This window comes from Odocoileus virginianus, chromosome 9 (genome assembly GCF_023699985.2).
Source record: "Odocoileus virginianus isolate 20LAN1187 ecotype Illinois chromosome 9, Ovbor_1.2, whole genome shotgun sequence".
In the NCBI taxonomy this organism is placed as follows: Eukaryota; Metazoa; Chordata; class Mammalia; order Artiodactyla; family Cervidae; genus Odocoileus; species Odocoileus virginianus.
The window spans coordinates 69,747,138-69,772,253 of record NC_069682.1 but is presented as its reverse complement, the minus strand read 5'-3'; the positions used below and the strand labels follow the sequence as shown (position 1 = coordinate 69,772,253).

Below are 25,116 nucleotides of genomic sequence, written 5' to 3'. Positions count from 1 at the left end.
TGAGCCCTGCAAAGAGCCAAGTCTGTCTCCTTCACACCTGAGTCCCTGGGCTCCCAGCACAGTGTCTGGCACCCGGCCAGCTTTGAACGCCATCACCTGCATATGCTGAATCCATACTTGCTATGCCTGGGAAGTGGTCCCCAGGCCCAAAGAAGGAGAACCCACCCCCACGCAGCCCCCCACCACTCCCAGCCCAGCCTGCTTTACCGATGAAGTTCCTCCACGTCTGATGGTCTTCCTTCTGTCGCCAGTTGCGGGGCCAGCCAACAAGCACAGTATTGTGCTGAAGCCCGCCGAGGCCCCCGGACTGAATCAGGTGGGACACGCCATCTCGCAGGTTGGAAGAAATGACTACCTGGCAGAAGCCTTTCACTTTCTCTGCCTCCATCAGGCGCCGGATGGACTGCGGTGGCAGGGATCAGAAAAGGACCAGCCTCAGGCCCAGGCCTCCCTGGGCCCGCTCAGCCCCTTGCAGTCCCCCTACCTCCCATCTCTCCATCATCCCAATCTTCCTGAAGCTCAGCTCTGATCGTGTCAGCCCCTAGCACCCCATCACCTATGGCCCCTATTCCCCACTACTCAAGCAAAGCTCTTCATGATCAGACCCCATGCTTCCCATCACCCTGCCATGGCTCACAGATTCCCCGGGGAAGCTCTCCCCCACCCCCCGGACCCCCTCCCCCGTGTTGTCCATGACACCCTGCCTGGCCCAGTTCAACCATCACCTTCTTCAGACACCACCCCTCCACCCAGACCAGAATGAAACTAGTCTCCTCTGCTTAGCCAAACAATTTGATTTTAACGATTTTTTTAAGTTAGCATAATAGTAGGCATTTAAAACATGTATTCAATCTGTGTAATGAAGGAAGCGTTTTTATGACTCTCAGTTTATAGCTAAGGAAATTGAGGCTCAGAGAAATTAAGACTTGCTTCGGGGCATATGGATAATGGATATTATTGTAGAGGTTCAAATCCAGGGGTCTGACTCCATCCTTCACACTCTTAACCAATCCCCTAATGTCAAACAGAAAGGGCTCCAATTTCTGCCCCTGCCCCAATCTGTTAATTCAGCATGCAGTGGCTGAAAATAAGAGCAGAGTAACCTTGGGCAAATCACTTCCCTCTGTGAGCCTCAGTTTTCTCATCTGTCAAATGGGTGTTGTGATAGCTACCTCATTTAGGAAGAGGGAGAATGACATAATATGTTGTGAGTAGAGCTTAGTATACAGCCTGAGAGATCATCAACACGTTCTCTTGCTCTGTAGTTATTAACTCTAAGGTAGCACCTGTCAACTTCAGATGGGTTGGGGAGACTTCCGTGTATGTTCTGTCTCCCCCACCAGCCTGTGACCCCCTTGAGGGGTGGGGTTTGGTCTTCCACCTCTCCGGGTCCCCCAGGGCCTACCCCAGTGTCCGGTCCCCAGGACATGTGCAGCCACTGCATGCTGAATTAAAGTGACCAGTGGAGGCCTCCAGCCCTGGGCCCTGACAGATCTGTGTGAACGGCCCAGTGAGGCAGAAACAGCGGCTGTCACAAGCCATTAGGGGTGCCCCACCCCATCTCATCTCACTTCCCTGAGGCCCGCTTTCCCCTCTCCACTTCTAACCATGGCCCCAAGGGGAGAGAGGCCTGAATCACAGACAGAAGCCCACTTCCTCTGCCACCCACCAGACACCTGTTAGTGCCACTTACTGCAGACCCCGGCTGCCCCAGCTCACACTGACACTGTCCACTGCTCCGTGAGCAATGACCAGTAGACAGGAACGAGAGCAGGTAATCCAGCCCCCAGGACCTGGGTTCAAATCCTGCTATGCTTGCAGCCGGCTTTGTGACTTTCAGCAAGCTGCTTTCCCTCTCTGGGCCTTGGTCTCTTCCTGTGCTACACTGGATACTTACCCTGTCAACCCCATGCGGTGTGGAAACTGGAAGAATCCACCAATGTGAAAACGCTTTAAAAGATTTATGCTTTGGCAGAAGAAAGCTGCAATAGGAGTCTAGGTTTTGAGTCTCCGCTTTCTGTCCTTAAACAAATGACCTGACTTCTCTAAGCCTCAGTTTCCTTATCCATAAAATGGGCCCTTCTGGCCCTGATCATCTTGGGTTCTGCAGGTTGGATTCTAAGGAACTTAGTCACTGAGCCCTTGGACACCACTTCGAGGAGGAGGACAGAGAAGCCTGAGCCCCGGCTCATGGCAGAGGTGGTAAGAAGAAAGTGGAAAGGAGCAAGGGGCTGTCTTCCCAGCTGCCACGTGCCCCCCAGCAAGGCCTATACTCACCTCCTCTGCCCTCTGGGCCTGCGGATGGTTATCCAGAAAGGTGCCCTCAAGGACAGAGCCCACAATGGTCAGGCCCTTCCCTGCCTTGAGCTGGGAGGTCAGCGAGAGCAGCTGTGGATGGACCACGTTCTGGTCTTGGTCCACACGTACCAGCACCAGCAGCTGTGGCCTGAAGCGAGTGCAAGATCACGTGATCCATCCACCACCTCCCCAAGCACCGTAATACACCCATACACCCATGCTCCATACACTAACTGCCTGTCCTCCATGCTCCCATCCCCCTAAACATCCATCCACCCATGTCCTTAGGTTATCAACCCATCCAGTCATCTCCCACACATCTCTCCATCCACCCACCCATCCATCTCTGCATCCATCTCACTCACCCATGCATTCATCCATCCACCCACCCATCCATCCATCTATCCACCTACCCATCCATCTATTTTATCCTTCAGTTATCCATTCACATCCATGTTAATTTACCAACACATGCATTATTCATTCAATTACCCTCACATCCACCTACCACCATCCATCCACACATTCATCTATTCACCCAACCACACTCCCATACATATATTCACTCAGCTATCTACCCATCTATTTATCTGTTCATTTCCTTATTCATTTAGCCTCCCCAGCCAACCATGAGTTTGATAGCATCCTCTAAGCACCTACTCTGGGCTAGATCCTGTGCTAAGCATTTAAGGATTCACAGACTATGTATGCAAAACTCCAGTCTCTAAAAGGCCAGTTTTATTGCTTCTCGGCCTTTTGGCTAAGATCAAGTGTAGTATCTGTTCTTATCAGTTTAATATCTGATTATATATGGAATTTAGAAAGATGGTAACGATAACCCTATATGCAAAACAGAAAAAGAGACTCAGATGTGTAGAACAGACTTTTGGACTCTATGGGAGAAGGCGAGGGTGGGATGTTTCAAGAGAACAGCATCAAAACATGTATATTATCTAGGGTGAAACAGATCACCAGCCCAGGTTGGATGCATGAGACAAGTGCTCGGACCTGGTGCACTGGGAAGACCCAGAGGGATCGGGCGGAGAGGGAGGTGGGAGGGGGGATCGGGATGGGGAAACACATGTAAATCCATGGCTGATTCATGTCAATGTATGACAAAACCCACTACAATATTGTAAAGTAATTAGCCTCCAACTAATAAAAAAAAAATAGTACATTCTTTTGGAGAATAATAAAAAAAAAAGAAAAAAGAAAAGGCCAGTTTAGTAGACATGAGTGCGGACAAGTCCACGATGTCCTCATTTAGAGTTCCAGACTTTACTCTTAGCAAATTGAACCTGAAGGAGAAGAAGGGCTTGCAGAGCAAGCAGTTAGAAAGCACCTGGGCTAAGAGGCGGGAGGGGAAGATTCTGGCTCTAGTTTTGCCTTCCACAACCCCTGAGACCTTCCCTAAGCCCTGGTTTTCACGTGAAGCAAACAGTAGTAGCAGTAGTGAAGTTCTACTCATGTCCGACTCTTTGCGGCCCCGTGGACTGTAGCCCACCAGGCTCCTCTGTCCGTGGGATTGTCCAGGCAAGAATACTGTAGTGTGTTGCCATTTCCCTCTCCAGGGGATCTTCCCGACCCAGGGATCGAACCCAGGTCTCCCACATTGTAGGCAGATGCTTTACCATTTGAGCCACCAGGGAAACCAATAGAGAGATTGTTACTAATCTAGAGATTTCTAAGAGGCCCTGTTAACTCTCAAAGTGGATGATCCCACCTCTCCTAGGGCGAATGCTCTCTGATACCCCACTTACCTGTCTGGGCACATGCCTTCTCCAGGGAACTGTGAGCTCACTACGTCCCCGGAGACGGGAAGGGGGCGGTGCATAGATCCTGTGTTCATATGTGTTTTTTTTAACAAATGATGTGATGAATGGAGGGATGGATAGATGCTTAGAAACCGGCATGGCAGGTAGGGTTTTGGAGAACAAATGTGTGGAACCTCAGCTCAGCCTCACAGGAGGGAAGGGTTCAGATGAGGCCGAACACCACTCAGCCAGAGCAGAAGGAAGCAGGCAGGGTGGGTCAGGCCCCGCTGCCTTCCCCTTTGGTCGCCATCACTCACCTCCAGTTCTTGGTGTGAGGGGGCCCTTCTTCCAGGCGCAGCAGGGCATAGCGAGCAGCGCTGAGAGACAGGCCTCGGATCCCATCGCCCCATTCCTTCTCTGCCCTGGGAGCCGGGAAGGGGAGATCACGAGAGGCAGAAAGCCGGGGAGTGCCAGGGAGAAGCGCCCACCCCCAGTGTGGAACCAGAGCCGTCCACCTCGGGCTCAGAAGGGCGGTGGCTCCTGGCCACCTCCATTTCTCAAAGCCTCAGCACCTCCCTCTGCTCCTGCCCTACCCCCTCATGCTTTCCTCTCCATTCTCCCCATCTTCTCTCCCTTTTGGTCTTAATCCCACCCCTACCCCCCAAGTTCCCATCACCTCTCTCCCCTCCTCACCCCCTCCCGTCGCTCAGCCTCGCCCCGCCTTACCCGCGGTACTCGATATACTTGTAGATGAGCCCAGCAATAAGCATGGCCACCAGGGCGTAGTACCAGGAGCAGATGAACATGAGGGCCAGGCAGAGGCTCATGCCCAGGAAGGAGAGTGTCCTGGACAGTGGGAGGGAGATCCAGCCTCTGAGCCCCTGACGGGGTTCTCACTGGTGCCCGGGGCTCAGACGGCAAGAGTTAGATAGGGCAGGGAGGGCCTGGGCCAGACCTGGGAGGCTACGGCCAGGGCTAGGGGAGCCCATGCCATCATCTCCAGGAGCACCAGCGGAATCTGGAGCCTCTGGGTGGATGAGCAGCCACAGACAGGGCCCCACCCAGCTCCTCGGTCACCACACTGCCCCGGCCCAGTACCTCAGGCCCTGGCAGACCACCCTGCCAGATGGTTTCTGAGAGCAGGGGACTCTGAGGAGGGTTGGAGGCAAGATCTCCCAGGAGGAACATGGGACGAGGCGACTGGTGCGGCAGGGGCGCCGAGGTGGGAGGGAGGCAGGCAGCCTGGGCTCTGGTCTAGGTGTGCCATAGCCTTGGGGCGGGGGTGACCTTGGGCCCATCCCTTTCCCCACCAGAGCCTCCATTTCCTTTTGGTAGAATAAGCATGATCGTGCCTGCCCTGTCTGTCCCACCAGCCTGTTGTGGGGATCAGGAACCATCAAGCAGAATGAGCAGAAGTCCGGCCCCACACAAGAAGCACCTTCTGAGCCCTAAGCACTGTAAGGCTCAGAGGTGCCTGTGAGGTAGGTACAGTTATTGTCCCATTTCACAGCTGGGGAAACTGAGGCTTCCTCATCAAGACTGGCAGGTGTTGAGCACTATGGACATGAGAGGGATTCTAGCTGGGACTGTTTATACTGTCTTCAGTTATTACTTGTCATTATAAGGAGACCTTCACCAGGACTTTCCTCATGCTACTTGGGCTACAAAAGCTGGAGTTGAGGATCCTGAGACCTGGAGGGGATAGGCTGGGGTGAGGGGTCAGGGAAAGGATGGTCCTGTGAGATGCGGGGACGGGGGTGGGGGGGAGACAGGCACCCACCAGTGGTAATATCGAAAGCGTGGCCGCCAGTTGGGCGTCCTCAGCAGTGTCTGTACCGCGCAGGCCAGGTTCACAAACATGTAGCACATGAGGAAGAACCTAGAACACAGGAAGGCCCCAGAGAGACAGAGATGCAGGAGAGGCAGAGACAGACACACAGGGAGAGAAAAGGGGGGAAGGGAGGAAGAGACCGGGGAGGTGGCCGAGTCATGTTCTGACGCGTAGGAAGGGGTTCAGAGGCCAGATCCCCTTACAGCATGCCCCGGTGCACGTGGGATGACTCTCTGTACAAGAGAGGACAGGTTTCTACGACACTGGGCTCGTTAAAGTGGTTCGGGGGGCTGTCCAGGGTCACAGCTGGAGAAACCCCCAGAGCTGATGGGAGGGCAGGAGGCCAGGACGCACATAGAGAGGATGGGGGCGACCTCGTCCAGGGATGCGATGAGGATGCCAATCTCGCAGATGCAGGCGGTGAGGAGCAGGGCCCACGTTGGCTCTCCGTTGGCTTTCCCGTGGCCAAAAACCTGAGGACACAGCAACCATCACAGGGGCCTGAGACCCTAGGGACTTCTTGTCTCTCTCCTCCAGTCCTGGGGACCAGTACAGGAGAGGCAGAGAGAGGGATGCTGCGCTTCTCATCCTTTAAAGGGACCCAAGGGGATACCAGGTTTTTGCTGTATCTTTCCCACCCTGACATTGGTACCCGAGTGCAGGGAAATTCAGATGATCCCTGAAGGGGAACAGGAGGGGACAGATGGAGGAGCAGCTCCAGGCGGCCAGCAAGCAGCCGGGACAGAGTTCATCATATACATATATTTTTCAAGAACCACAGAGAGCACCCTCCTCTCATTTGCCCTTTGGCTGTCTCCCTGAGTCCCCGCCCAGTCACAAGGCCCAAGGAGGACCATTTATTTTTCTCCCTAAGAGCAGACAACCCTGCCCAAAGAGATGGCCCTGAGGATGGGCCAAGTCCCATTTTTCGTAGTGGCATCACAGAGAGGCAGGGACCGGAAGGCAGTTGGAGGCTTGCTGTGGCCTCTGCTCACTGGGTGGCCTCGCTGGGCAGGGGCCTGGGTGGCTGGTATAGGGGGTGGACTATCGGCCCATGCCTTGCCCGCCACTGACCTGGAGGAAGGGCACTATGCCATCGCGGGAGATGGCCTGCAGCAGGCGAGGGGCCCCCGTGAGGCTCTGAAGCCCAGCCCCGCAGGTGGAGAAGAAGGATCCGATGACAATAACCCAGGGGGACGGCCAGGCCAGGGTGCCCACCACCAGATTGCCGTTCACAGCTTCGCCAAACCTGGAAGGGAGCAGCAGAAGATAGGAGATGCTGGGTGAGCAATGCCACCTAGATCTCCAAAGGTTTCCCATGCCAACTGCAGGGCCAGCCGTACGTCCACCATGGGGCTTGGCTGTGTAGGGGTGAAGGGACAAACAAAGCCCCTGATGATGTGGGCTGTCTGTGTGGCCTTGGGCAAGACATTCAACCTCTCTGTGTCTCAGTTCCTTCAGCTGTAAAATGAAGACCATTATAAGCCTATCTCATATGATTGGTGGGAGGAAGAAGGAGACAACGTATGTAAAATGCTTAGCACAGTGCCTGGAACTTAGTACTAGTGGCAACTCAATTTTTTTTTAATTGAGATATAGTTGATGTACATAAGATTATATAAGTTTCAGGTTTACAACATAGTGACCCACAATTTTTAGAAGTCATACCTCATTTAGTTATTATAAAATATTGGCTGTATCCCCTGTGCTGAACAATATATCCTTGCAGCTTATTTCTTCTACACAGAGTAGTTTGCACCTTTTAACGCCCTCCCCTTGTCTTGCCCCTCCCCCCTAATAATGATTTGAGTACATGGTCAATTGTATAAGACTGCATCATCCTGGGCAGATATTTTAAACTGTGCCTCCAACTGGAAAATGGGGATTCTGGCCTCATCACATGGTGACGTGATGCAGTATGAGAATCAAGAAGAGCTTTTTCTGTTTTTCAGACAGTGCCATTTGGCTTCCTCCTAGACTCCCTGACTCAGTTCCCTCCCTGCGAGGAATCCATCCACATTAGCAGCCAGGGTGAGCCTTCAGGAACAACAAACTGACCGTCTGGCGCTGTCCTAAAACAGAAGCCGCTGCCTCAGTAGGCAGAGGGGGTCCTGGCCCTGGAATGTGCAAGCAGAGGTTGTGCCATGTGGGTTCTGTTTCCCAGAACCCGGCCCCCTGATGCCCACCCCACCTTCCCCAGAACAGGATCATCCCTGAGCCCCTTACTTACTTGTCCCGAAGGACGACCCCCTCGATGCAGGCCCCGAACAGGACCACGGAGCTGATGTCTGCAGCAGAGGATGAAGGAGAATCCCCTGGGTGGCATTCCCCGTCCTCCCCACCCCTCCTGAGCCAGCCAGAGGAGGCAGCAGCTTCAGAGACCCTCCGTCTAGCCCTCCCCACCCACAGTGGTCCCCGCCCAGCCGTGCAGGATACAGACAGCGGAGGTGGTGGCGATGGCCAGGATGGTGCCAGTGGGAATTGACTTCTGGGCATCCCGCAGGTCCCCAGAGCGGTTAGAGCCAGCCATGATCCCTGTGGACAGAGGAGCAGCTAGGACAGGAGCCGTGGGAGACCAGACGAAGGACACCCGCCTCCGAGTCATGAACCCAGGAGTCTAGTCCTGGCCCACTGACTTGTGTGAGAGCTTGAGCGTGTTACTTGGCTACTCCAGGCTTTAATCCCCTCACCTGTCCAGTGGGAGGTGAACTGGCTCCTGCTTATGTAATGGGGCTACTGGACTAAGTAATTCCCCACATCATGATTGACTTTCTCCCTACCCATCCACTCCCAGGCAGAGTCTTCCCTCTCTGAGCTCCCCTTCACCTGTGACTGAGGGGAAGTAGATGCCGACCAGCAGGGTGAAGTAGGAGGTCATATCGCTGAAGACATAGGGATGGTCCATGTCGACGGGGGTACCATCTGCCAGGCCTGCCGAGGGCATCCCACGCCTTTCCACAATCACCCCCTTGGTCAGGTAGGAGCTCCATAGGTTCTCTGTGGGGGAGACATGACTCTCAGATATCAGGGTGCCAGAGCTCTGGGGCCAGGAGGCAGGGCAGACAAAAAGAAGGGTCAAAATTAACCAGCTCTTATTTCCACCAACATTTCCTAAGCTCCTGCTCTGGACCAGGGGCTTTGTACATGAATCAGATCTAGTCCTTGCTCTCAAATGGTCCAATCTACTGGGGAACATAGACAACAGAGACCTATCTCAGACTGATTCAATATGTCCCAAACTGATCTTGCCACCCACTCTCGGCAAACGGATCCTTTCCTTTACCCCTTATCTTGGTAAAAGGCACCACCATCAATACAGACATTGCCCACAACTGTTGCCTTTCCCCATCTCTGTTTCAAAACCTTCTCCAACTCCTGTCCATTATTCCTCCTAAATATTTCTCAAATACACCCCTTCTTGCCTTTCTAGTGTTTCTCCACTCTGGCACTATTAACTTGTAGTGATAACTATGATAAGAATGGGCAATTCTTTGTGTGTGGGGGGGTGGGGGGGCTGTCCTCTCATGTTGTAGGGTATTTAGCCACATCCCAGCCTCTATGCACCAGATGCCAGTAATAACTCTTCAGTTGTGACAACTAAAAATGTCTCTAGATGTTGCCACCTGTCTCCTGGGGGGTAGGGGGGGTGGAGCGGGGAGCAAAACAGGCCTGATGGAGAACCACTTTGCTGTCATCCACCACTCTCAGTAAGAAAACCATCATCTCTCACCAGGACTCAGCATCAGCCTCCTCCTAGACTCCCTGACTCAGTTCCCTCCCTGCTCTGAACCCATCCACATTAGCAGCCGGAATGAACCTTCAGAAACAACAAACTGACCACGTCTGCCTCTTACTCAGAACCCTTTGGTGGCTCCTCATCACCCTCAGAACACTGTCCAAACTCTTCAACATGGCTTCCAGGGCTGACCACAGTCTGGCTCATGTCAGTCTCTCCAACATCATTTCTTGCCCCTCCTTCCCTTGCACTTTATGCCCCAGTCACACCAAATTACTCGTGGTTGGAAGGGCACAATATGCCCTTCTGTGTTTGCATGCTTTTAGGCAAGCTGTTCTTCTGCCTGTAATTCCCTTATTCCCCTTGTATAGTTGAAAGCCTCTTATTTGGTCTTCAAAACCCTTCTCAGATGAATCCAGGAAGCCTTGTCTTACCACCTTATACACATGACCACTCCCTCCCTTGGGAGGACTCTGTTCATTGAATGCACATCTACACATGTCATAATTTATTTGCTATTACATCTGTCTCTGCTATTAAACTCCTTGAGGCCAAGAACTGTGACTTATTTATGCTGTGTTCCTGATGCTCAGCACAGTGCTAGGCATTTAGCAGGTGCTTAGTGAATGCTCGCCAAACTGATGGCTTTCTTTCCCACTAGATGAAAAGACATGCAAGGGTTCCCTTTCATTTCTACCCCTCTGTGATCCCAAGGATAGAACATGGCCCAGAGTAGGTGCTCAATTAAAACAGATCGAATTTAACTGAATCCCAAAGAGAGTCCCTTAATCCTAACTGATTAGTCCACAATCCCTGCAGTGTTCCCTGGACACCAGACCTCTTCCCTCCCTCAGACCTTTGATGAGGCCACTGGCAGCGCCAGGAATGCCCTGGATCTCCGTGACATTGTTTCGCATGAAGTACTCATCACAGGTGGCGTTGAGGAATCGGGAGGAGCAGAAAAGGCCCCAGAGCCGTGTGGTCACTGTCTCATTTCCTTCCCACGCCAGCTTGGCACAGACATCAAAGCCATGGCGAGACAGTGTGCGGTTCCCCAGGAGGCAGATCCTAGGGAGAGAAACAAGGGAGGAAGGTGGGGGAGGGATGTAACCTTGCCCTGGTTTCATGGTAGAACCGCCAGGGGAGCATGAAGAAACACAGATGCCAGGGCCCCACATCCAGAGATTTCGATTTAACTGGGATGGAGCCCAGGATCAGCGTTTTTTCAAAGCTCCTAACCACTGGCCCGCTGGGGAATCCCCTGCCTCCCAAGCGACTCTAGTATGAGCCGGGGCAGAGAACCACTGCTTTCCTGCGAGGCTGTTTCAGCACCGCGGACAGCAGTCTCAATGTGCCACTCCTGAACTGTGTTATGTAGGGAAGTGTGTCCTGGGGAGAGAGGCTGAACCAAGAGGGACCTGAGCCCGTAGACCCTCTCTTCTGTGTCCTGTCCTATGATAGAGAAGGTGCTTAATACTAAGAGGTTGTCTCGTTCCAGAAGGTTGTTCCCCACCCAAGAAAAGCTTTCCCTCACACAGACTGGTCATCCCTTCAGAAAGCTTTCCACCTGACTCTTGCTAGCTCCACCTGAGTGAGCATGCTCACTCGTGTCCAACTCTGTGACCCCATGGATGGTAGCCTGCCAGGCTGCTCAGTCCATGGGATTTCCCAGGCAAGAATACTGGAGTGGGTTGCCATTTCCTACTCTAGGAGATCTTCCCAACCCAGGGGTTGAACCCATATCTTCTGCTTGGCAGGTGGATTCTTTACCTCTGAGCCGCCTGGGAAGCTCAGCTCACCAGCAAGCAGCTGACCCTCGCAAGGGAAACTGTGCCTGCCTCTAAAAAAACTTACCCCACCCTAAAGAGATTTACCTGAAATCAGGAGAGGTTTTCCCTCCCAAGAGAGTTTACTCTGGATCCACAACCACTGATTCTGAGGGCTAGGGGCAGGCTGGGGGTGGCAGAGACTAGTGTGAAGACCCTGAAACCAGCCCGGGAGGAGGGGGAGGGTGCCCAACGCACAGGGCAGCCACACTTACGGGAAGTTGGGTGGGTCGAAGGCAGACTTGATGACCCCAGCATAAATGGCCAGGATGGAGAGGATGACACAGCCCAGGAAGACGAGGGCGAACTTGTTGACGTACTTGACGCCCACAAACACCACAGTGGCCATGCAGGTGAGCACACAGGTGCCATACACACGCATGTTGTTCAGCATGGCTGCCGCCTCCCCGCTGGCATCTTCTGCCTTAAAAATGGCCATGGCTGGGAAGAGGTAAGCCTGTGGGAAAGGGGTGAGGCGGTCAAGCAGGCAACCCAGTGGGGGCCAACGAAGAACCACCCCAAGGAAATAACCTGAGGCGCAGGCAGGGCTTTGGAGAAAAAGATAACTCTTCACAGCATATTTACAGTAATCCGAGACTGGGAAAGACATCCAATGATAGGGTCTGTCCTACAAAGACTATATATAGTCATTATACAGTCATTAAAAGATGATACTGCAAAAATGCTAGGAGCAATGATTAATTTCTATCATTTGTGTTATCAAGTATAAGTATTAATGATTATTTATTGTCTTTATTATTTAATTAGAAAGGCAGATATAAATTAGACATTCATCCCTAGAGGTTTGGGTAAATTAATCATGGTATTTCCAAATAGATTATGTAGCTACTAAAAAGGACAACAAAGATTTCTATGAACCAACTTTAAAAAACTATCCCTGTTAGACGGGATAAAAACAATCTATTTTTAAAGAGAATGTGTCTTATCTCATTTTTGTAAATATATATATGTGTACTTACATGTGAATATATACACACATACGTGTGTATATATGTCTGTCTGTGTGTAGATACATCAAAATGTTAACAGTCGTTTCCCCTGAATGGTGAAAATGTGAATAATTTTTATTCTTTTTGCACATCTGTATTTTCCATATTTTCTATATGAAATATTAATATATTTATATTGTTACAAAAGTTATTTTCAGTTGTAAGTGATATTTGCAAAGAGAGTTTTCAACTATTAGAGAAATCTATAGTTTTATAAAGACAAAATGCAATATCATAAAGAAACACAAAAACTAGAAGATACGCCAAAATGTTAATGATGACTTTCTTCAGGAGATTGCTATTTCCCTTTTTACAGTCTTTGATTTTTTTCCAATTTATTTTTTTTTAATTTTCCAATTCAATGGGTAGAATTACTTTTATAATAATTTTTTAATTTTGTAAAAGCCATAGAGGTCTATTATTATTCTGTCACAATTTGGCTTCTTGGGTCTTTTATTCCCCATCTATCCTTCCTGACCCTGGACTTCTCCAATCTGTCCCCAAGCCAGAAGCCGAAACATCTGTTACTTCTAGTTCTCTAAAGCAATGCCGTCGGGGGGACATGCACAGGCTTCAGAGTCGGAAAGACACAGTTTCACATCCCTTCCACATGCCCCTTTAACTCTCTGAGCCTTGCCTTCCTCACCTGTAAAATGAAGATATCTAACTCATGCAAGAGTTGTGAGAATAAAATAAAATGACACATGGCCAGCCACGGGGCCTGGGTAGAATACATGTTTGGGAAATGTCAGCCTGGCTCTCTGTATACCAAGGAGCCTTCAGCTCCCACTTCCTCCTGCAGGGGCAGGAAGAACTGAGACCCAAGTCAGCAGCTGTCCACTTCAGACACTGCCCAGGGCCCTGACTGCTCATCAGTCACTGCTTCTGACATCTCTTTCTCAGCTCCTTCTTCTCAGCAACCCGCCAGCCATCTGCCCTCTACCGTTAACATCCACAGAGTGCCCAGCACTGCCCCCTGGCACATAGTAGGCGATCACTGAGGGACATGACTGTTATCATTTCTACCATGACTGTACTCTTCCTAACCCACCTCTTGCCAGTTGGTCGCCGAGTGACCTTGAGCAAGTCGTTTCACCTCTCTGAGCTTCTCATTTGTAAAATGGGCATAATAATACTTAAACCTCGTGAGGATTCAAGCTAATGACTGTAAAGCACTTGGAACTCTGCTGAGAGCACAGTGGGTGCCTGATAAACGACAGCTGTTCATGTTACATAATTAGTGTATCCTGTCTCCCCAACTAGACTGTGAACTCTTTAAAGACAGAACCACATCTGATATCCCTCTGGCCTTACTGAGTGACCCAGCCTACAGGAGGTGTCCAGGGAGTATCTGTTAACTGACTGCCGGCCTGCAACCCACACCTCCTCCCCGGCCCCTCTTACCAGCAGGATTTCAATGGTGCCCAGGATGTACATGGCCCCAGCAAACGTGGTGCCCAGGTAGAAGCAGAGGCCCACGGCACCCCCAAACTCTGGACCCAGAGACCTGGAAATCATGTAGTAGGAGCCGCCAGCTGCGGAAAGAATCCAGTATTGGCAAGAGGTTCGAGGGACCCTGGGCTGCTGTAGGGGGTGAGGGGGGATCAGAGACAGTGGTGGGAAGGGGGCTGCCCTGGGCCTCACAAGCCTTACAGGCTGTATTGGGAGACCCAGCCAAACACTGAGAGGGTTTTACAGCACTAATTACCATGTTGCTAATTACCCCTCTAAGGAGGTCATGGCTCAGAAAACAGGATGATGGCCAAGAGGGTCTTAGGCAAAGGGAAGAGATCTTTCATCGCCCCATTCAACATCACCAACAGCCTCCTTCCCCTCCCCTTAAGAGGGCTGCCCCCACCAACTCCACAAACATCACAGCCCAGCCCCAGGCCTGCAGTATTGCCTCTTGGGGTTCCTGAGGGCACCCATAGCTCTGGGCACTGCCCCTCCTTCCTTCCAACCACCCAGGTCCCCCTCCCACCCAGCCAGGGCCCCTTCCCCTCCAGGGGGCCCCAGTCACGTACCAGGCACAACACCATTGGTTGCGATTGCACTCATGGAAATGGCCGTCAGCATCGTCTGTGAGGACAGAGATCACCGTTAGGGTGGCAGCTACCCCATAAGCACCCGCCAAACCCACAAGTCTTCTTCCACTGAGTTTCTCCTTGGTACGGTTCCAACTCCTACTCCTGCCAAGTCCTTCTTGTCCAGAAAAACCTCTTCTTCACCCAGCACATGGAAGGAACGCAAGCTCTTGCATCAGAGAGCTCTGGAAACCCCAGCTTGGCCTCTGACCAGCTGTCTGACTGGAGGAGACACGTCACTTCAGTTCTCTAAGCCTCCATTTCTTCGTTTATTCAATAGGCAGGTGTACCAGCTTCGGCACTGGCTACCGCACATGTCGAGGGGGGAATCGCAGGTCACACGTGAGGAAGCATAAATGTCATGGAACGTAGCTGTTTAGTGAACATGTGGGTTTTTTTTTCAAGAGGATGGGAAGAATTCAGCCAGACCTGTTTGGGACCCATCATCCCGTTTTCTTGTGAGTCGAGACCTACCAAAATGTTAACTGTTGTGGGGCTGTAGGTGGATCTAATTTATTAATGTACACCTATCTTTTTTTATCAATGAGTCTGCAGCACCTGCACCCACACAAAGATCCAGGTGACACCTGGTTAATGGCCATCAGGGATGAGCCCAGTCAGACCTAATTTCCTCTCCAGGATTATACACAGTGGTTCGTATAAAAAGCTCAGGTCTCACGCTCCCCACCCCCCTTCCCTTCCCCTCCCACCCCCAGGTACCTGCTCAACCCCCAGCTGTCAGGGAACGGGCGAGGGGAGGGAGTCACTCACACAGGAGCAGCAGATGAAGACCATGCAGAAGGCCTCTATGATGCCTGCGATGCCCACCACCCATGTGAGCCGCAGGAAGAGGATGACCCCAAAGATGTTCTGCAGGCACGGTAGGTACACGCCCATGAAGGTGCCCATGCGGGGGGCCTGCCAGGGAGGCTGGCATCAGTCTCTGCTGCCCCCGATCCCTACCAGCACCCCAGGCCCTCTCCTCTTCCCCATACTTTCATCCCCCTTCCCTCCCCCCCATCTCTACACCTCATCTCCCATCCCTTCCCCTCCCTCCGCCTCCACCTCCTATCCTTCTGTCTCCATCATCCACCCCTTCACCTGAATCCCTTTTTCCTCGCCCACCTTCTCTCTCCTCCAGCCCTTTTGTCCTCCCCCAGCCCTTCTTCCCCAAGGCCCTCACCTGCACCGGCTTCTTTTTTCCACCCTCGTTGTTTTCTGCCTCCTCGTGCTCCCTGCTTCCCTGGGGCAGGTTTGTGTAGTTGGCCAGGCCACTGAGCAGAGAGGACACCATGGGGCTGGTGTCCATCTCCTCCTGTGGAGGGAAATTGTTGGTGCTGGGGCGCCAGGGTCTAGAGGAGGGTGAGCCAGGTGGTAGGAGGCAGAGAGAGATGGGGACCAGGAGGCAAGCCGTTGAGACTGGGATGAAAGGGGCAGGGAGAGAGGGGGTTAGGATAAGACGTGGGGGAGCAGGGGGAAAGGGAAAGAGAAGGGATGGGGAGGTTCAAGGAAGAAGGCCGACCTGAGGGAGCGATGGAGAGGAGGGGACAGTGCCCCCAGGGAAGGAGGGAGGGAACAGCTGATGGAGGTGGAGCTGACTCATGGGGGGGGGGTCCCAAGACCCCAAGCAACCCACCTCAAACAGGGCCATGTTCTTGCCATCATACTCCTTCCCCTTCTCTGTGTCAGTGCTATTGATGAAGGGGCTGCTCTCCTTGGGGTTGCCATCACCTGAGAAGGCAGAGGAGTGAGAGACTTGGCATCAAGTGTTAGTTACCCGTCTGCCTGGGCATCCAGCTGGGTGGCCACTTTAACTCGCTGAACCTCAGTCCACACATTGAAAACACGAGCTAATGCTACCTCCCTTGCAGAATTTTAGTTCTGTATAACAAACCTAGCGCACTCCCTGACATGTGCAGGGTATTTAATGAATGTGGAAGTACTTCCTTGCTCTGGTTGGGGGTAGGGGGGCCCTACTTCATTCATCAGGGCACCCAAGACTCTCCAGAGTTCCCTCTTTGACTGAAACTGGCCCACCCAGGTGTTTGGGGGGCAGGGGTGGAAGCATGCTCTTTCCTAGAGGGGAGACGGAGACCACTGCAGTCTGAGGCCCCCAGGATACTCTGCCTCTTGGAAAAGTGACCCCTTTGGCATACGCTGTGACCCTGATTCATCTTCAGTCGGTGTGTATTTATGGGATGTCTCCTGCATGCCTGGGTGGGCGTGGGGGTGGGGGGATAAAACACAGCCTAAGACCATCCCTACCCTCGGGGAGCCCAAAGGCAGGGGAAATAAACCCATAGCCAGGAGTTTCCAACCCAGAGTGCTAAGTTGTGGGGCAGAATATGAACGATGGACTGTGGGAACACGGAAGAAGCACTCAGCCCAGCCTGGGAGGTCACGGGAGGCTTCCCAGAGGAAGTGACGTGTTGGCTGAGAATTGAAGGATGAGTAAGAGCTAGACTGGGAGGGAGCCGGGAGGGTGTTCCAGGCAGATAGAACAGCAGAACAGCGTGTTCGATGGCCCAGAGGTGAGAGCGAGCTGGACTGGGTTACAGGGCCTGAAAGAAGTTTGATCTGAAGGAGTCTAAGGAAGGGGAATGGGGGGAGGGGCGCTGGAGGATGGAGGAGAAGCAGATGAAGAAAATGAGGCTAGGAAGGTAGGTGTGGGCTGGGTCCTTAATCGACTAGCCAACCGTGTTAAGGATTTTGGACTTCATCCAGAGGACAGTGGGAAGTCACTGAACAGTTTCAGGCAAAAAAGGACCGTGGACAAATTTGTGTTTTAGAGCAATCACTCTGGCCTTTTGACAAAGAATAGAGAAGTTATTTAGGGGGGACTTTCCTGATGGTCCACTGGTTAAGACACCATGCTTCCACTGCAGGGGGGATAGGTTCAATCCCTGGTTGGGGAACTAAGATCCCACATGCCAAAAAAACAGAAAAAAAAAATGCAGAAGCTAAGGACTTTCAGAAATCTGGACAAGGACTGATGATATCCCAGACCAGAGCAGTGTGGAAAAGTGAGCAAACTAGAGAATTATTTGCACACATTTCTATGCCAGATGTGTGAGGATGTGAGAAGGAGTGATCTAGGATAATGCCTGGGTTTCCAGCAGAGGTAAATGGGTGGATGATGGTGCTATTTAATAAATGGACGGAAAAGAGGGAGACTGGGGGTGGGGAAGAGGCTGAATTTGATTGATGGTGAGGCACTGTAGGACACTCAAGAGAACTTGTCCAGAAGCCCTTGGATATATGGATCAGCCTGGGACCCAGGAGAGAGGCTGGGCATGAGAATCAGGGGTAGCCTGTGAAAAGTTGTGTAGCAAGTGTATGAAACCACGTGCCTGGATGAGATCACGCAAGGAGGAAGTCTCTAGGGCATTAAGGAGAGGGTCCTTTCAAAGAGACCTCCACACACACACACACACAGGCACACTCCCGTGGCTCCAGCCATCACACTTTCTCAATTTTCAGGGCTGAATCCCAGTAGTAGATATCTCTTTGGACTCCAATGACCAAAACAGAAGTGAAGTGGAGGCCCTACATATTCTGAATTTCCTGTCCCCTCATCTCCTGACCTCTCTCTCTCTCCCCATCCTCTCCTCCTGAAAACCTCCCTTAGTCTCTCGGCCAGGGTCCCCAAAGCATGACCTGCTATAAATCCAGTCTCATCCTGACTCAAAACTGTGGAAGTGATGCCTCACATCCTCAAGGGAAACCCACCGCCCACAGTCTCCTGCCGCTACCTCCACTTCACCCATCAAGCCAAGAACTCCTGACCCCCAAATGGGGCCTCCACCAACTCCCTCTTCTCCTCAGGTACATGAGTTCCTGGGATTAGCAGACCAGTCCTGCCAGTGGGAGTCTGGCACGTAATAGGTGCTCAGCAAAAAGTCTGTTGAGGTGAATTACCCCGGGCTCCCTTCCTGACCCTTCAGGTCTCAGAAGAGCTCTTTGGGGCTAGAGAACAGGAGAAATAAAAGTGAGGTGGGTCCCTCTTCATTTTTAAGATGCTGACAGGAGGCCTCATGTCACCACATTATAGCAGGAACTAGAGTGCTGGGGATGAGATGAGAAGAAATTTCTTAATGGTTAAGAAAACAGACTGGAGTCAAGAAGATTTAGGTTCCAGTTCCAACTTCGTTGGCGGTGTCGACCTGTTGGGCAAGTCACTTAAACTAAACCTCGGTTTCCTACTTTGCAAAGGGATAATAATCGTGTTTAACTCAGGGCTGTGGTGGGGATTCAGTAAAATAATGCCTGTTCGGCGTGCGTGTATTGGGCGCATAAGTGTACTTATTACAATCACGATTATTACTAATATACGTGGTACCCCACCAACCCTGGCCGCCCTACCCCACACCCTTCCCCCAGCGACAAGATTTAGGGGCCCCGACTCCTGTGCGTTCGTTCTCCTCCCCGCGGCTCTTCGGGGTTAGGACCGTCAGGCACGAGAGCCACCCATTCCTTTCACACCCTTCCCCTCCTCCTTCGTGGGGGCGCGGGGAGTGTGCAGGGCGGAAAAGAGGGCGTCCTGGCCGGAGACCGGGCATCGAAGCAGCCCCGCACCGGTCTCCATGGCGACCGCGCGGGCAGAGAGCGCAGCGCGGAGCAGAGCCGGCCACGCGCCCGCAGCGGCTTATGTAACGCGGCGCGCAGCGCGGAGCTAGACTCCGGGCCGGAGCCCAGCCAGGAGATGAGGGCAGGGGAGGGGGCAGCTCGTGGGCTTGTCCTCGGTCGCGCTTTTCCACCCGCCGTCTGGACGGGACGCCAAGCCCCCAGCCTGATCTGTCAGGGCTGATTTCGACCCCTCCCTGGAAGTCCGGTTGAGGGGGAGGGATGAGCTTCATGAGCCCTCAGAGGGGCAGGACCGCGAAGGGGGATCTCGCCCCCATTCCCTTAGCCGGGAGTCAGAAGGCTGGGAGATCGCCGTGCGGCGCGCGCGAGAGGCCGGGCCAGACAGAGGCTGAGCCCTCTCCGCCCCCGCCCTCGCCCCCGCCCCCTGGGAGCTCTCAGCCCGAATCGGCTTTCAATTAAGCTGCGGCCGCCAGAGCTCCCAGGGAGGAAACAGACTAGCGGCGCGGGCTAAGGAGCCTCCCCTGGGGGCCTGGGGCCAGGTCTGGGGAAATCCCCAAGTCAGATGAGGGGAGTAGGGGACGGCGTCAGACCCCAAGAGGAATGGAGACCTGGGGGCCAGAGACAATATCCTTGTGTTCTTTAGTCCAGAGGAGCCTACTTTCTCTGGTCATTCCCACCTCCCCGAGGTCAGGACCCAGGTCTCTTACATTTCCAAGAACCTAAGTTCAGAGATGCCGGATTTCCTCGGTTTGATGGTCTTTCCTCAAGCCCCGGAGGTCCTTGGACCACCCCCATCACCGTCTCCAGGTACCTCTGGGAGGCCTTCTTTCTCTCTCTGGGGCCAAAATGCCTGACCCAGGTCCTGGCCGCTCTAGTTTCAGGTCCGGCCACTCAGAGAGAGAGAGAGAGAGAGAAAGTCTGCAGACCAGTCTGCTACACTCGGAGTCTGGAAAACTTGTGGGGAGGGGGTAGAACTGAACGGAGTTCCTAGTTGGGGTCCTGCTGCACACTCTTCTAGGCCACCTGAGACCCCACAGAAATCCCGTGGCCCAGGAAGGCGCCATCGTCAGGGTAGGGCAAGCAGGGCCTGGGGGACTGGACCAAACCCCGTGTCTGGGGGAGCAGAGCCCCCTCCTCGGAGTGGAAACATCTGAAGGGGATCCCGTGTGGGAATGACACCCGCACCTTCGTTCCCTAGGAGCAGTGACGGGATGCCCGGCTCTGCTGCAGACTCGACTTTGCCAAAGCACCCCCCTCCCGCAGCCTGAACCTGCTATGGAGGACGGCGCCTGCGGATTGACCCCAGGGTCACTGGGGAGATGGATGAGTTAAACAGCCAATAGTTCCTGCCCCTACTCAGCTTCAGGGAGGAAGAAGAGGTGTCAGAGGATCAGGGACCCTGGTGTCCACAGCCTTCCCAAGCGACCACTTGGTTCGGACTTGGACCCAGGATCCGGAGGACTTCAAGTCCAGGCTGCCAGTCCCTAAAGGCCCCTGCGCTTTCAGCCTTTAGGGCCCTTGGGCCATCCCCCAGGGGAGGTCTGCAGGAGTCTTGGCCCAGAGGGTCAAGCAATGCCCAGGGGAGCGTTTGAAGGCGCTGAGCGCAGACAGCCCGAGCAGGAGGCGCGCTAGTGCGCAAGGGACGCAGCGCCGCTGGAGGGTGGGGGGTGGGGGCGGCTGACAGCCGTGATGGATGGCTGAGACCGCTGGGGGGCGGCGGGGGGCCTGGGAGCCCGAGGGGATGGCTGGCCTCGAAGACCTCGGAGCAGGGAAACCGCGGAGGAGGGCGGGGGAGAGCGAGAGCCGCCAGCGGACTCGCTCCAAGCCCCTCTGCTCCTAGCGAGTCTCCGCACCCACCGCAGCGCGTCCGCAGTGTCCGCGCCACGGCGCCGGGGATTCGGCCGCTGGGACCCCATTCCTGAGGCCTCACTGGGGAAGCTAGCAGAGCTGACTAGAGAGACTCCCCTCTGCCCCACCCTGGAAACCTCACAGCTATCCCAGGGTACCCAGAGGAAAGGGAAAGGGGAAAGAAAGGAGGGTGATCTTGCTTCCCGTCCTGAAAAGGAACCCATGGGAACGTGAGAGGAAGGAGATTCGGCAAAGTAGAGCTGAAAATCCCCGGAGGAGGTTCGCTTCAGTCGGAGGTCGGACCTCGGGCAGCTTTGGGGGAGGAGGCCCGGGCTGCATCAAGTGACCCCTTAAGGAGACGCCGCAGCCGGACAGGGGCTGTCATACGGCTCCAACCCCCCCCCCCCCATAGGCGCCTTCCCCCCACCTTTCAGCTAGAAATCTCAAAGCGAGGGACTGCAGCAGACTGCGCCCCCCCAACCCCCGCGCTCTGCACCAGGACGCCAGGGTCCCTTCTCGGGAAAAGGAGCCCTCCTCCCGCCCGTCGAGCTCCACGTCAGCCCATACTAGCTCTTCCAACCCTTTTCCACCGACTCCCCCGCTTAGCTAGCCCATGTCTGCCCCCGGGCCGTGGGCAGTAGCAAGCCCTCGGCGCCCAGTTCTGGCCCCGGGCGCGGCACATTCCAGCACCTCGCACAGCGCCTGGCGCATTCCAATGGAGCTAGGCTCCAGGCCGACTTGGGCGCCCACCGCCCGGGTCAATCCCAGCCTCGCCTCCAAAGGAGGCGGCCCCCCGCTCGGTCTCTAACCCCAGAGCTGCTTCCTCTCCTCGCCGCCCCCATCGCTTACCAGGGTTGGCTCCCCCATCGCCGTCCTCGCAGTCCGTCAGGTTGTTTAGCATGGTGGCGGCGCGGCGCCGGGCCCGGGGATGGCTGCGCCGCCTCGCCCGCGCCCCTCTGCCTGCCTTCGCCGCTCTCGCTCGCTCTAGCTCTCTCTCGCTCTCCGCTCCACGGAGGAAGAAGCTGCAGTGCCCGCCCGCCCGGCGCACACACACTCGCACACGGACACACGCTCACACCCGCGCGCGCCCCCTCTCAGCGGCGGCGCGGCTCACCTCATCCCGTATGCAGGAGGCGTGAGCCACTGGCGGGGTTTTGGGGGGGGGGGAGCGACGGAGGGAGGAAGAAGAGGGAACGAGGGGCGGGCAGTGCGCTCCCGGAGGCCCCCTCGCACGGAACCTGGGGGCTTGCACCGGTGGGATGGAGAGGGTGCTGCGGGGGACGTGGCCTCGCCTCCCAGGAGCAGACGCAGCCCTGCCCGCCCCCCACTCTCCAGCGCAGGCGGGGCCGGCACGTGGGCAGGTGCCATCCCGCGCCCTAAAAATAACGGCAGGGAACTAGGTCGCGGCCGCGGGGAGGCGGCCCCGCAGCGGCTGCCTGGCCGGGGGTCTGGGCTAACCCCTAGAGAGAAGATGCGAGGATCTGAGGCGGCAGGGGGAGCGCGCCGTGGAATATGGGTCCCTGGAGAGCCTGCTTGCAAAGCTGGGGAGGCCGGCCCTGAAGAACGGCGTGGAATCGTGTCCTGGCCCACAATCGCTGCTCAGGAGGCTGGAGCTAGGGATGTGCGGAGGCCAGAGCCTTTAACTCAAGCACCGTGCTGGCCCCCGAGGGGTCAGGGTCAGGGGCTGAACTGTCTGGTTCATCCTGGCTTAAAATGGGAGGCATGAGTCTGAGGAGTTGCAGTGAACCCTTTCTTTCTGTTTAGACCGATAGAGGTCTCAACGTCTCACCTCAAAGGCAAATCACTGGAGTCCCAAAACAAGGGACCCTCCCCCACCCCACTCCGGCGCAAGGAACCTGGGAAGGAGAGGTGGTGAGGAGGAGAGAAGGCGGCAGTGAGGTTCTGGAGCGCTGACTCCCCACTAGGGATGGTGCAGCCTCTGGGGAGGGCAGGCCGGTCGCAGGCTGGCCAGGAGTGGAGTGGGGGAGGGGAGAATGAGGCCGCCTGTCAGTTTGGGACCAGATTTTCTCCTGGGGCGGGAGAGTCTAATCCCCTAATCCAGGATTGCTTTCTGAGGATTCCAGAGCTGACATGCTTTCTGCGTTCCTCCCCCTCCCCCGACACCAGTACCCTAGAAGCTTGATTGTCCTGGGACCCCCTCAGCACTCCAAGACTCCAGGCTCGAGCTGGTGGGGAAAGATCTTAGGAAGCAGCATCAGCAGTGTGGACCCTTTGAGGCCCAGCAAGATGGAAACATCCAATGAAGAAAGCAGATCAAGGGGAAATATTTTTGAGACTCACCCAAGCTCCCAGCAGTAGCCCTGTAAGTTTCAGCGGAGTTCCAGGCCTGGAGAGGATAGTTTCAATCATCTTAGCTAATGTATAGCTTTCATTTTACAGGTGAAAAAGCTAAGGCCCACTGTTGATGGGGATGGGGGGAAATGACTGCCTATGAACACAATGCCAGTGAATGGCAGAACCTGGCCTAGAATCCAGTTTCCTTTATTCCAGTTTAGGACTCTTTTCCTCAACATAACCTCTTTTGAAATGGGTCCTGCCTCCAATAGAAGAGGCAAAAATGCAGTCATATCCAAACTGCTCAGTGCCTCTGATTCTTGGCTACTAACAAAGGAACAGGGACTGGGTTGGAGATGAACTCTCTCCCTTTTCTTGTGCTCAGGCTTCAGAGGTGCAGGGCCAGAGTGGCCTCTCAGCTTGCAATTGGAGGTGGGCCCAGAAGATCTTCAAGGGTCCTAGAAAAAATAAATCTGCACCACTAGCGATCCAGTTCTAGGACGTGAGTTTTTCAGGACCATGGACAGGGCCTGCTGCTCAGATTCTGTTGTCACACATGTGTCACTGACTTCAGACTGGGTCAACCAGAGAGTCTTCAGCAGCTAACTGAAGTGGGACTCTGAGGCATCCTCCACTAAGATAACCCCTTCACTGGATTTTATGGACACTGGAAGGACTCTTTAGGGTGGAGAGCTAGCTATTCAGACAAGGTGTGAGAATTGGCCTTCTTAGCTTTCCCAGAGAGAAAACCACCTACCCACACACAAAAATTGCAATGAGTTTAAATTGGTGATAGGGGTTAAAGGGGTTGCAGGTGGGTAAGCCAGTGTTCAAGAATTTTTAAGCACTGCATTTCACAAACCACCACCACCACCATTATGCTTTTCTATACTCTGTAGAGACAAGTAATACAATAAAACATGTAATATGTTTGAGAAGTGCTGAGAAACAAATGCTGAGGTTTTTCAGCAATCCTGGGTGTGGGATGTTCCCCTGGGGGTATTTTGCATTTGTGGTCCAGAGCCCTGGCCACTCAGGGAGGGACTGAGCCCACCCACAGAGAAGATCTAGATCCCAAGGGAGTAGATGAAGGCAGGCATGATCCTCTTCCCCTGGGTGTCCCATCTAGGCACCCTCACCAGATCTCCCATCTCACAAGGCATCCAGGATTCAGGGGATAGTGGTGCTGTCCTGTCCTCTGCCCCAAAACTCTGCATTGCCTTGGGCAATGCTGGGTTCCTCTCAGGCCCTGAGTATCTCCATCTATAGAATGAAAGAGTGAAGCTGCATAATCCCTGGGCCTTCTTCCTACCCTGAAAATTCTCCATGCACTCTCCATTTATCTCAGACCAAATGCATGGAGCTCTTCACAAGGAGCCAAGACCAACTGAGGAGATAGCCACAAGGGGAGACCCAGTCCTTTGGTTCACAGCCCCCACCTCTCAAGAAGACTGATCCCCATTCTGGCCTCAGGCCAAGCCTCTGCAGTGAGGCTTTCAGAAAACACATTGCAGGCACCTCCTGCACTGACAGCCTGGCCGTGGCCAGTAAGGGTGACCCTCAGCTCTGAGCCCCAGGAACATGGCTGCAAGCTCAGCACCCCATCCCCGCCCAGAGCCCTCAGAGGATCTACGGCCAGGGGCATCCTGTCATTAAATCATCATGAGGTGCAGAGCCTGCCACGGGTCTTATTTCTCAACTCTGAGTCTCTAAAATTCATCTCCCCATCCACTTATGCTTCTCAGAGAGAGAGAGAGAGAGAGAGAGAGAGAGAGAGAAAGGTCAGGGAAACTGCCTCCTAATATCAGGATTTGGACACTGGAAGGAACTTTGTAAGTTATTTTTTAACC

At 54.0% G+C, this 25,116-nt stretch overlaps 1 protein-coding gene and 1 pseudogene across 3 annotated transcripts in view; one reads left to right on the top strand and one right to left on the bottom strand.

Moving 5' to 3' along the window:
* Positions 1–25,116, bottom strand: part of SLC12A5 (solute carrier family 12 member 5) — a 37,113-nt gene that overhangs the window by 7,387 nt on the left and 4,610 nt on the right. For 2 of the 3 annotated variants that reach the window (XM_070472707.1, XM_020887180.2), the window contains exons 2-18: positions 16,176–16,270; positions 15,723–15,854; positions 15,311–15,457; positions 14,480–14,534; positions 13,860–13,990; positions 11,661–11,902; positions 10,476–10,687; positions 8,710–8,880; positions 8,320–8,418; positions 8,114–8,171; positions 6,958–7,132; positions 6,238–6,356; positions 5,833–5,931; positions 4,779–4,898; positions 4,370–4,474; positions 2,278–2,446; positions 208–403 (exon numbers count right to left, since the gene is read on the bottom strand). In XM_070472707.1, the coding sequence (XP_070328808.1) occupies positions 208–403; positions 2,278–2,446; positions 4,370–4,474; positions 4,779–4,898; positions 5,833–5,931; positions 6,238–6,356; positions 6,958–7,132; positions 8,114–8,171; positions 8,320–8,418; positions 8,710–8,880; positions 10,476–10,687; positions 11,661–11,902; positions 13,860–13,990; positions 14,480–14,534; positions 15,311–15,457; positions 15,723–15,854; positions 16,176–16,270 (2,325 nt within the window). Of the gene's footprint in view, positions 1–207; positions 404–2,277; positions 2,447–4,369; positions 4,475–4,778; positions 4,899–5,832; positions 5,932–6,237; positions 6,357–6,957; positions 7,133–8,113; positions 8,172–8,319; positions 8,419–8,709; positions 8,881–10,475; positions 10,688–11,660; positions 11,903–13,859; positions 13,991–14,479; positions 14,535–15,310; positions 15,458–15,722; positions 15,855–16,175; positions 16,271–21,820; positions 22,241–25,116 lie in introns of those variants that run through there. The other variant, XM_020887181.2, reaches the window with a different exon arrangement.
* LOC139036869 (U2 spliceosomal RNA) lies at positions 3,039–3,142 on the top strand (annotated as a pseudogene).